The sequence below is a fragment of the Cibotium barometz genome, chromosome 44, assembly GCF_041138505.1.
Source record: "Cibotium barometz isolate CiBa-2024 chromosome 44, ASM4113850v1, whole genome shotgun sequence".
Taxonomy (NCBI): Eukaryota; Viridiplantae; Streptophyta; class Polypodiopsida; order Cyatheales; family Cibotiaceae; genus Cibotium; species Cibotium barometz.
This window is the reverse complement of record NC_141089.1, coordinates 672248-685174: the sequence shown is the minus strand read 5'-3', so window position 1 is coordinate 685174 and position 12927 is coordinate 672248. Positions and strand designations below refer to the sequence as shown.

Below are 12927 nucleotides of genomic sequence, written 5' to 3'. Positions count from 1 at the left end.
GCATGTCTTCGGCTCCTCCAATCGTTCCTCTAGCCCCGACGGTAGCTTCTACATCCACTTCCATAGACAAGCTAGCCAAGCTCAAGAAGGAGCTTGAAGATTTCAAAAGGTTACAACAAGAGGACGTGGCCGTTTGGCAGCGCTCAGGAAGGAGATCGAGCAACTCAAGGTCAAAGATCCCAAGACGAGTCCATGGTGCCCAGTATGTAGCTCGCAAGGCCACCTTCCAAATGATTGTCCCTCCAAGAAATATCACTCATTTTGCTCAAAGGCGGGCCATGAGGAGGATAAGGAGTGTTACTACCTCAAGGGACTTTGCCTTATACAACAACAACTTAATAAAGGTGCCTTCCCGCTTAATCCCTTTGTCGAAGACTACATGGTGACCCCAACCAGTAGTGCTTTGACTTCTTCCCAGGCTCCTAACCACCAACCAAACCCAACACCCTTCTTGAACCCTCAATCAGCCCCCCAATCCCTCCCAAGCTTATATTAACCCTGCCCCTAGTGGTCTCTCCTACTTAGCTACCCCACATACCCTTCCCTCCCCCACCATGGCTACTTTTGTACAAACCCCTCCACCGCCCCATGCCACTTCATCTCAGTAGGGAGCTCAAGTAGCCACAGTAGCATACACCAATACCCCTCATTCCGAAGCAACCCTAACGTACAACCTCCTGCCTATGCAAATTCCATATCAAGCAAGCACTCTCCCAACCTATCACAGTAGTACTTGGCACCTATGCCGGTCCCACGAACACCTCAAGTCTATCAAAACCCACCTCCGATGGTCTATGCGACAGCCCCTCCAGTACCTTCGGTCGCTAACAACATGTATGGGGCTCGGCCTCACTAAAGGTTCCCCAATCACCGTCCTCCCAACAACCCCATCGGACCTCTTATATGCTACCGTTGTGGGGGGAGCGGCCACATGCAAGCTCAATGCACTGTACCAGATGGCTCGCCCTCCATGCCTCCTTCGCCCAGAGAGCCGAGACCACTACACCCGAGATTGTCCTAGAACTCCACTAGTTAACATGGTGGAAGTTGTGGTGCCATCTCCCAAGTGTAACATACCTCCGAGATTAACTAAGTTATGATTAAAGATAATCCTAAGTTTTGAATGCTATAGATTTTAGTAAAAATTAATTCCAGTAAATTTTCAATGGTTTTTTAATAGTAAAGATTCTGAGTGCTAAAATTAAGTGAAAATTCAAGATAATGTAACATACCTCCGAGATTAACCAAGTTATGATTAAAGATAATCCTAAGTTTTGGATGCTATAGATTTCAGTTTAATGAATTTCAACAGGTTTTCAGGTGGTTTTTTTAACAATAAAGATTCTAAGTGTTAAAATGAAGTGAAAATTCAAGATTGATTTTTCAATTAGTTAGTATTCTCAAAGGAAGCCTTTTGGATGTTTCAGTTTTTGTTTTAGGTCCGATCTCTGTTTCATATTCTCATTCACTTTCTTTTTTGCTCTCAATTTTTTTGAGAGTATCCAATGTGTACATTGGAACACTTGGTCCTCTGACAATTCTAAATGAGGACTGTTTAGAAAACTTGTGAATACACACAATCTCATTCTATGGAGCTCTTTATGTCTTGGTATAACTTATGTTGAGCTCTTAAAGGTGCAAGTGGCACTGATGTTATGCTAGCTTCATTTGAGAGGAGCATTTCTCCAAATGAGGTTTTGAGGGACTACTTTAATTTGTAAGGAAATTATCGAATTCCTCAGATGCTTTCTCAACCGCATAATTCATGCAATTTGTCTCTAATGACTCTTCTGTAGAGAGTATGTCTTCCTCTTGAAAGGGGAAGTGGTACTCCTTTAGGCTTTGTATTTTGGTTGCTTTTTTAGGATTGGCATTATGAGGCTCAATCACAACCGGTGATCCTATAAGACATTCAACCAAGCTAAGCATGCTCTCCTAAGCTTACTTTTTGCATTCTGCATATGCCATATAATCATGATTTTTCATTTAGGGTGGTTGGGTGGGTTCTAGTTTCTTGATTGGTCTATGAGTTGCACTGAGTGAAGAGTCATAACTTGTTTCATCCTCACTTAGTGACGTACTAGAACATGTTTCATTTTTTGATTTTCTTTGGATCGTCAGGTTTTCTTTATGTTTACCCATGCGACGAGATCTAATTTTCTTTCAGACTTTTGTATCCTGTGTCGCACATATGGGTTTTGTGGTTTGTGTGGTGGCTTTTGATGTGGATGATTCTGCATCATGTGTAGCTTTTGGATCTTTTGGGTTTATGTCCTCCATAGGCTCCTTTTCATCATCCTTCAATTCAACCTTGGTTTTGATAATTTGTTGTCCCTTGTTTTTCTTGGGTTTAAAAGGTTTCGTTTTCTCTTTTGGGTTACGCTTTAAAGCATGTTCTTCTACCTGTGTTGAGGTATTGTCTTTTGCATTCTTTTTTATCATTTCTCATGCCTTGGCTTGTAAGCATGTAAGCACATTCAAGGGTACCTTGGACAATTGCTCGTTTTTTGTACACTTAAGATGTTAATAGTTGTATTTTGTGAGACCAGTTGCATTGAGGCAACTCGTCTTGGCCAATCTTGGAACATGTGATCAATGACACATCATTCACACATGGGTTGCAAAGTGTCAATGACTGTGGGCATGGAAGTATTCCAAACTATGCAGTCTGCCACTTTGTGAGGTCCACGACAATAGAAACACTAAAGTGTTTGATTAACTTCTTCCTAAGCAGTTTCTACCCCTTGGACTGTTTATGTTTGGTGCATGGGAGATGGAGGTTTTAATTCAATTGTTGATGAATTGGGACACTTTGTAGTATCATGATCAAGGATTTACAATATATGCAATATAGAAAACAGGTGCCTTGTACGTACAATGGGGATCAGGATGGTCATAGTGATTGCACTTAAGACAAGGCATTTCACTCCTCACTTATAGAGGTATTAAGGATAGTTGGTTTTGAAGGAGCTCATCTTCTCTTAGAGGTGTCGATTGAAAGCTTTTAAGCAAGGTTACATAGAATTCGAGGAATGACAATTCCGAGATCAATCTTTCTTTTGCCATTGCTTCACTTGGTTTAGATGAGGGACACCTCGTGTGGTATGAAGGTTGACGCTTTGTGTCCCAGTGGAACAAGCATGACCATTCTCGATCCTTCATCTCTAGCCCTTCATTGTATACTCCTCTTATGGCATTCCAATTTGCTTGGGCCTCATCTGCCCATGAACCCAAAAAATCGGCCTTCTCAAATCCATGTGTCACCATGACATTATTTAAGCATTCTCCCAAAATAAGACTTGGGAGGTCTTGTCCTCCTCTTTCATTTCACATATAGCTACTATAAGAAGCTACTGCGAGCTACCACACAAAAACAACAAAAAAAGTGATGACATGATGTACATTTAATGGTATTATAGCGTTTTCATAAATGAATTCATTGTTATCCCGGATCGTACACATAGAATGCCATTGTCACCTAATTTGAAATGCGATGTGTGTGGTCAAATTGTATCCAAGCTCTCCTTAGATCACCATTGCCAGAATGCCTCGTTCTATTTACAAGATCAACACCTGATGATGCAGGCCCCTTTGTTGACATCTTGAAGACAAAACATCGATCAGATTCACTCCCTTGGCTTGGAAATCTGCTTCCATGAAAGAAATCATAGGTACAATCCCTCTTCAACCATCCCTCTTCAACCGTAATAAATCACATAGCCAAAATACCCTATTGGAGGACCCTTACGTGCTTGTAACACTGACATGCAATATACAATTGGTTAAATAAGCTAAAACCACCTCTTCAAGTGATTCTCAGTGCATACTTACTTATTATTTTCAACTAGAGGTCCAAGCTCCTCCAACACATCGATGAACTCCTTCTCCAAGCTTCTCTGCATGGCCCCCTTCCCTTACCAATGATGTCAGAACCAATTCTTCGGCTACACACATTTGCACCCTTCTTGGACTAGCATTCCTATCAACACTAACCACTTTTTCCATCATTTCTCTTTTATTTTCTAATAATTTCTTCGATGTTCCTACTTGCACAGTGTGTGACATTGTGAATGATTGCCCACGTGTATCAATAACCGAGTGAGGGTCTCATACACATAACAACCACATGATCCCTTGTATGTAGCTGGCTTCTTACCGTAGTGGCAAATGATCTTCCCATTATGTACGGATGGGAGGCCCACTATGCAAGTCCTCTTCATGCATCCTTTTTGAAACAACTATCATTACTAATTCCGATGTTTAAATACTAGGGAAAAGGTGTATTTGGGCACTCCATTATGCCGATACAATGTCTAATCTTACACACTCCTTGAAAGGAAACATTTGAAGTGGCTGGCTTTGTCCAAATATGACCATCTAACTTGTGGTCCATCCTTGCCATTGTTGAACCAGATCCCTTTATGTTTGGAAACTCAAATATCACATCTCCATCATAAAACCTTGGAAGCTCTTCAACTTGTACAACTCATTGAATTTGCCGCACAAGCTTTGTCAAAGTGTTGTCCTTCTTCATTATAAGCAAGAAATCCAGTGCTCTTACTATTGTGACAAGAAAGTGATCCTATCTAAGGAACCTTATCTAAGGAACCTCTGTCTGTTCTGTTAAGAGAACTGCATCAACAAACTGTGAGGGACTTTCAAGATCCACAGACACCTGACTAAATCTTCTCACCTTCTGAGCTCAACATAATCACCATATATCCCCCCCTTTCCCTCCTTCCCATATCCACTTACTCTTATGTGTTTGAGGTCATTGGTATACTAGAGATCAAGCCCATGCTATCAAACATTGGCTCCTTATTTGGTACCCACTAGTACCTTCCTTTGAAGAAGTGGATGTTCTAGGTTAGAGCCACACCTTCTTTAGATCAAAATCAGCATACAAGATCCTTCCACACCTTCTTTAGATCAAAATCAGCATACAAGATCCTTCCACCCTTCTCTACACCATTGAGATTTCTTATGGGAATGCTCTCATGATAATCTAACCAATTGAGATTGCTTATGGGAATGCTCTCATGATAATCTAACCAATTGAGATTGCTCATGGGAATGCTCTCATGATAATCTAACCAATTGAGATTGCTTATGGGAATGCTCTCATGATAATCTAACCAATTTGTACGATGTGATGAGTTTCGAAACCTTCCCAAGGATAATATAAAGGGCTCTTATGTTGTGAAGGGAAGCTTTTATGCATAAATTAAAGACACCATGACCTTGAAAATCCTAAGAAACAAGCCTCATTAAGGTGGTGATTCTTTTACATCTAGTGTATTGTTGTCTCAAAATACCTATGAAACCTATTCCAAGAACATATCTAGTGTATGCTCTTCAGATAAGGTGGTGATTCTTTTACATCTAGTGTATTATCTCAAAATACCTATGCAACCTATTCCAAGAACATATATGAAGCTCATTATTACTTCAAAAGCATGTGAACCTACCTAGCACCCCCATTTTACTTTTAGTTTTTGCCTTCTATAAGGAAAATGATTTTGAAAATGAAAGAATTTTATGCAATCAACTCTCATGTCATAAGTGAAAGAAAGTCAACACAATCTTACTAATTTATGCTTTAAAAAACTTGAGAAATTAATCTGCCATCGATTAGAACACATTCTCTCTCTCTCTCTCTCTCATTGGAACACATTGACACGTGATTAATGGACCTTGGCGGTCACTTATTAGACAAGAGGTCAATAGTCATGCAGTGGCTTGGGGCTACCATGGATGCGTGTAAGATCTCATGGCCATGAAGCTATTGTGACATCTTCTTTTATTATTTATGAATGACTCTAGGAATGGAGGTTTTATTTTGTTATTTTGAACTATATTCTCATGGCATCTACTTTTGAACTACGATTCTCATTGCATATTCTTTTGACATTGTATGAATGAGACTCTAGTAATGGAAGGTTTATATTGCTATTTTGAATCATCAATTGTAGTTTACATGTCATTGTCTATTGTAAATTGATATTTTGAATCATCAATTGTAATTTGCATAGCATAATCTATTGTAATTGTTTCATGCATGGAGAGAGGGAGAGAGAGAGAGAGAGGGGATGGGTGTATCTTGTACCTTGTATATTAATTTTGAGTTGCATCAAGAGATAAGAAGTTAGCATAGGGGTGTAAAGAGATAGAAAATAAGACAGGGAGGTTTAAAGAGAGAGGGAGAGCATGGATGTAAGAGTGAGATCAAGAGAGAGATAAAAGAGGGTCATATGAAGAGAGTGTGAGAGTGAGGGAGTTAAAGTAGAGAGAGAGTAGAGAGAGTTAAAGTAGAGAGAGAGTAGAGTGCGAGAGTGAGGGAGTTAAAGTAGAGAGAGAGTGGAGAGAGAAAAAAGCGCTCGCCATTCTGGAGGAATCGCTTGCTACCAGAAAGTGCTCGCCATTCTAGAGGAATCGCTTGCTACCAGAAAGTGCTTGCCATTCTAGAGTACCAGAAAGTGCTCGCCATTCTAGAAGAATTGCTACCAGAAAGTGCTTGCCATTCTAGAGTACCAGAAAGTGCTTGCCATTCTAGAGGAATCGCTTGCTACCAGAAAGTGCTCACCAAAAAGTTTCCCCCCTGGAAGCCCTTGCATAATTAATTCCAATTTGTACATTTAGTATATTATGCAAAATATTTCAACCTTTATTAAATCCATATTACCTTGGATGAATCAAAGCAGGAAGAAATCGTTGCAACCTGTTGGCTGACCTTTGCAAATATCTTATCTTATACATGGCCCCCATCAATGTGATTGGTCTCCATCGATGTAGATTTACTGGGGATGGAACTTGAGGCAATAAAAGTGCAAGCCCGATCTTCCAACTCGCAGGCATGATACCTATATTCCACACCTCTTGAAAAATAGAAGCGAGAGGGACCTTCAACTCATCAACATATTTCATGAAAAACTCATTGGGGAGACCATCCCATCCTAAAATGTTTCCTTTAGGCAAGTGCTTCAACATATCTTCCACCTCATTTGTAGAATATATCTTTCCAATTCATTTGTAGAAACATCTAATACTTGGTGACGAACCAAGTGAAACAAAGACTCTCTAGCTGCAATGACATCAGGAGATATGACCTCATGCGGACCCAACAAATGGCGATAAAAGTCCATACAAACATCTAGAACATAAGTTGAATGAGTAATCAATACTCCTTGCCTATCTTGCATCCTGATAATATTCTCACGTGCATGCTTTTGTTGCAAACGAGCAAAGAACGTATGTTACTGACAATTAGAATCCATTAGGGCATCCATTCGAGCCATAAGCTTATATCTCACATATTCATTCTCGTGCAATGCTGCAACCTCATGGAATAACCAATCAATAGCTATCTCAATGCCACGACAAGAACCGTCCTCTTGAACCACCTGGTTCAAATCAACCAACAATGATTCTAGGTTCTGCAGCTTCTCCGTGAAATATGATGCATTATGAATCCCATACTCGCAAGCAATCTTTTGAAAACATATAACACTCCCAAGATGACACCCCAATAGAGATTACTTGGCCTCGAAAGTTTCGTAACACCTATAGGAAAACAATATGCTCCAAGAAAGTCTGTGTTAAAACCCTAAGATCTCTCTAGATAATTGTTATGCATAAACATGCATAAATCAGGCATAAACTCATCCACCCGACCACCCTCGCGCCCAAGGGATGCACATATGAATTATAATGAAATACATCATACCTTTACCTTGATATCCCATACCATTTAAGAGGTATGACTCCAATCCAACAGCATGTAGCTCCTATAGTGTGAAATGGTAGGTGAGTAGTTACAATCCTCTACACAAGAGAACATAACATAACCTAGCCTCCATCCCTTGAGTGTGCCCCATGCTCCATATTATATAGGAGGGCCCGCAAGTGACTCTTGACTCTCCATTTCCCATGTGTGACCCTTGGATGCTTGACCCTAATCTTAACCCTTAAGGTTAGTCCTAACCCATGCTCCACTAGAGATTGTTCCCATGCTCCCATGCTCACAAGCCTAATGTGGGTTAGCCTCCTAGTATATGCACACATAATGTGCATATAACATACTTCCCCTCTCTCAAAACATTGCACTCTTGCAATGAAAAGAAGGAGAACTGCGCTAAACAATATCAACCGACTCCCCAGTCGAATCCTCTATTTCTCTATCTTTTCACCTAATTTTAACCTCAGGGATTAAAGGAATTTCAATGGTCTTCATGAGCGTCCCAATAGACACACCACATGCCAATCACAAACCCCAGATTTTTTAAAAATTTAGAATAACCTTTGTCTAATTTTCCACTAATTTTCAAGATTTTTAAAATTTTTTAATTTACCCTGAACGTATAAGAATACGAATGGTCAAAAATTTTCGGAATCCCAATGGTTTACCCAGAATATGGAAAGGCAACAGTTTTGGAAAAATAAAAAGACAAAAAAAAATTGAAATGTGAAAGGTCAAAAGTTTTCGGAATCCCAAAGGTCAAAATATTTTTCGAAATTCGAAAAGCCAAAAGGTTTCCCGAGAATACGCAAAGCCAAGAGTTTTCAAGAAAATAATTTTCAAAAATATCCAGAGAAAAATTTTCCCAAATTTCATATTTTCTCCTATTTTTTTCAAGCTTTGAAAAACTTTTTTTTATTTAAAAAAAACTATATATATATATATATTTTTAGAGCTTTAAAAAAGGCTTTTTTAACTAAGGTTTTTTAAAACCTTATAAAAAAAACGTTTTAGGGGGGTGGCGTTTTTTGTTGGTCGCCTGCACAGCAAACCCCCTCGCCCCGCGTGTGCGCCAACAAATAGAGAGGGAGAGATTTGAGCTCTCTCCTCTCCACTCCATTCCCTTCTTCTCCACTCTAACATTTCATTCTCCACTCCCTTCTTCTCTGTAATCAGAGAGGAGAATTAACCATTAATTAAATTTACCTTAATCATAATTAAAGTTTAAGTGATATGTAAACGTACCCAATGAGCCTGGCCGATCGACCGTTCCGAGCTTTTCCCAGCCACTCGTTGCATGTGCGACCCACTGTGGCACACGCCTACTCGAGTTTGTGGGCGTTGTAAGGCGCATCGTAGCTTGGACCAGAATCTGCGCGCCAGAGAAACGTATACCGAGCTCCCGTGGATTCCAAGTGTCTTCACGGCGCGTAAAGGTTTGGCTCCTTTCTTCCTTCTGTGCTGTGTGTTATGAGACGGAGAGGGGTAGAAGCTCTTCAGCCTGGCTTGGCTTAGCCTACTTCGCCGGAAATCAGTAGTCTGGTGCATGGTCTTGCTTCTGCAAGAGACTGTAGTACCTTGCTGTATGCCAGTGTTCTGTCTAGGGCTTTGAAGAGTGAGGCTCTGCTGCGGCTGGGGCGATGAGACGTAATGCACGCTGAGTCTCTCGAGGAAGCTTTGGCTTTAGCTCCTGCTACCGCTTCTTCTAATCCTATCACCAACCCTAAAGCTAGCCCTAGTGGCCCTAGCCCTAACCCTAGCCCTAAATTGAACCCTAACCTGAAACCTTACTTTAACTCCAACTTCATATCTTATCAACCTCTTCCCCCTCCCCCTCCTCCTCCCCCTCCTCCTCCTCCTCCTCCTCCTCGTCCCTCTCCTCGAACGTTTAAGGTTGATCTAGAGGCCACTTGCAAGACAACTTCTGGTGCAGAGGCTGTTTTCAAGATATTTGATGGAGCCAAGAACAGTGAAAATGGCACCATTCGATCTTCCTCTCATGCCCAGCTATCTCGCTGCTTCTGCTGTGGAAGCAAGCTCCACTCCACTCCCGAGTGTCCAGGTGGTCGCAAGTGCATGCTCTGCCATACCCGGCATAGCTGTCGTGTCGTCGTCACCCGGACCAAACTCATGAGGGCATTAAAAGATCAAGAGAAACTTCCTATGATTGAGTCTCTTTTCGATAGCATCATTCGAGATGGGCATAGGCCTTCCCTGGAATCCTGCACTTACTTGCTCACGGGGCTATGTGGACAGAAGCATTGTCATAAGGCAGAGGCAAGACTCAGGAATATGGTAGAAGTTGGCCTTGATCCGGATGTAGTCTGTTACAACTCAGTCATCAATGGATTCTGTGAGCAAGGACACATGGAGAGTGCTGTGCGAGTTTTTCAGGTCATGAAGGAGAGAGGGTGCAATCCCACCACAAGCACATTCAACACTTTGATCAAAGGCTATGGACTGGCTGGAAACCCTCATGAAGCTATGCATCTGTTGAATGAAATGACATCCCAGGATAATGAGAAAGCAAAGCCCAATGTGCGAACCTACAACATGTTACTGAATGCCTGGTGCATAAACAACGAGCTTGATGAAGCTTGGAATCTGGTGTCAATGATGCGATTAAGTGGTGTGGATCCTGATGTTGTTACATATAACACCATGGCCAATGCCCTTGCAGAGAAAGGTATGACCTCCAAAGCTGCGAGCGTGATAAGGGACATGCAAGCCCTCCAGCTTCGCCCAACTGAACACACTTGTGGTATAGTAATCAATGGGCTCTGTGAAGAGGGGGATATGGAGAGGGCACTTGAACTTGTGGAAAGGATGAAGTCGCAGGGTTTGTCTCCTAACGTTGTGATTTTCAACTCATTGGTCAAAGGTTATGCCAAAGCTTCACAATTCAGTAGTGTTGATCAGGTGATGCACCATTTCTTACGTGTCTCTTATCTCGTTTCTGCTTCCAAACTAGTGAAAGTTTGCTGTTTTGATGATCCTTAATAAGTTACCTGACTGAGCTGTTGGATTTCGAGATTTAGGTTCTCAGTTTGATGGACTCCTATGGACTCAAGCCCAACGTGCAAACATTTAGCATTATGATGGATGCATGGTGCTCAGCAGGTCTTGTGGACAAGTCAAAGTCGGTGCTGCAAAGAATGCTGGATGCTGGGATTTCACCAGATGTCACTGTCTATGGTATCCTTGTGAAAGGCTTCGTGCGGACACAAGAACCACAAGCAGCAGAATCTCTTCTCGAAGAGATGCGAGGCCAAGGTTTGGCTCCCAATGTTGTCATCTACACTACCATCATCAGTGGCTGGTGCAAGGATGGGAAAATGGATGATGCACTTCGAATTTACAGTGAAATGGTTAAGGTAAAAGTAGCACCGAACTTGAGAACTTTCCAGACACTTATCTGGGGATTTAGTGAAGCAAAGCTGCCAAACAGAGCAGAGGATGTTATGCAGCTGATGGAGGAGCAGAGAATTTCTCCAGACGACAAAGTTCTTGAAATGATTGCTGATGCGTGGCGGGACATTGGCCTTCAGGAAGAGGCTTCTCGGTTCCTAACCAGTCACAAAGAGAAGCTCAACCATGTCGAGTTGTCTCAGGTGCAGACATCAGATGTCATTTCTTTTGGTATCCCTACTGTACATACAAGTAATCCCATTCTTTTGTCAAGTTCTCGAGCATCACGGGAATCGGCTGTTTTGTTTGATTTCTCGGCCTCTCAAAAGCGAAGTTCTGGCTCCAGACCACCTCTGGATATGATGCAGATTAATAAAGAAATGTGGAAAGGGCCTGTGAAAGTGAGCAGCCTTGCATCTGCCAGGACTGGTACTGCCACAGCAGTGTTTACTTGCCGGAGTCATGCTTGCTGTGGATATATCAAGGTTCCTGAGAAGACTTTTTACCTTCCTGATTTGTGGGGGTTACCTGGCTCATATCTTTATTGTGGCCGAGTGTAATCTCATTTTTTTTCTATGCATATTGATCCCACATCCAGGGCTGCAGATTTTACTACTTGTAAAGAGAGGTGATGTGTGACATATGGAAAAACAGAGAGCATACTTGTGTGGTTAAGATTGAGATAGGAGCCTGGATCACATTGTTTTGTGTCAAATATCCATTCTTGCAAGGTAGCTTCTCGATGTGATTAAAAGGCACTTACAGATGCCTCTGACAGGAAAAACAGGAGGTATCTTCCTTGTTGTATGTACTTTATAGTCTTGTCATCTATGCAGCTTGCATGATTATATGCACAAATGTGTTCTGTTTACCTATGAATGGAGGAACTATTTGGCATTGCTTGCAACCTCGATGATATCATGATGGCATTTTAACTTCTCTCTGGCTGATTTACTCTGGTGTTGATTTTTTACAATGTGAACTCCAAGTTTGTGCAATAAAAGTGTAAGTGGTAAAGTGGAATATTCATATGCCATACCCTCTTATCCCTCCTTACACATAAAGGGCAAAGTGAAACCCTTCAGGCAAGTTAACCAGACTAGCAGTCACTTGAATTGCTAAAGGGAAGGTAACCAAGAGGTGAGGATTACATGAATTGGCATTGTCCACTGATAGGTGCTTCCAAGCATAAGTGGGGCCAGTGCAGGCGGTCAGAATAGACTATGTCCAAGTGAATAAGTGATGGAGTGAGACCTGTGGCAACTTGAGTTTGAACACTCGGGCTTATATTTCCTCCAGATGGAGCATTGACACTCTTTCTTACTGTATGTTATCTTGACAGTCTGTGGAACTGTAGTGCCTCAGTGTTAACTGTGATGCTGCATTTTTGAGGTATTCCTAAATCATGTTATCTTCACAGTCTGTGGAACTGTAGTGTTAACAGAAAACAATCCTGGGCTCTGATCGAATAGCCCACAGCAATAAAACTAGGTGGTACAAGTGTAATTTTTCCATTACAGACTCACCAGTTCTACAATTGCCCATTGAAAATTCACAGTTTATTTCAAAACAATTGCAAAACCTTAAATCAAGATCAATTCTAATTTCTGTAATGGAATACAAAAAAGAATACATTGCAAAATATCACAGCATCATACCTTCAATTGATTATAAATCTAATATACAATGTCTTATCAGATGCTTGAGCAAATGTGACCTGCCTCTGCGTGGTTAGATTGCGTGCCGACCAGTCAACACCAGCCAGGCCAAACGCAGACATGTCC

The 12927-nt window shown here is 41.4% G+C and overlaps 1 protein-coding gene across 1 annotated transcript; it reads left to right on the top strand.

Moving 5' to 3' along the window:
* Window positions 1-9025: 9025 nt before the first annotated feature.
* On the top strand, window positions 9026-11841 carry LOC147612852 (uncharacterized). The gene is made up of 2 exons (XM_086782136.1): window positions 9026-10654; window positions 10774-11841. The coding sequence occupies exons 1-2, from the start codon at window positions 9386-9388 to the stop codon at window positions 11701-11703; spliced, it is 2199 nt and encodes a 732-aa protein (XP_086638262.1). The 5' UTR covers window positions 9026-9385; the 3' UTR covers window positions 11704-11841.
* Window positions 11842-12927: the final 1086 nt, after the last annotated feature.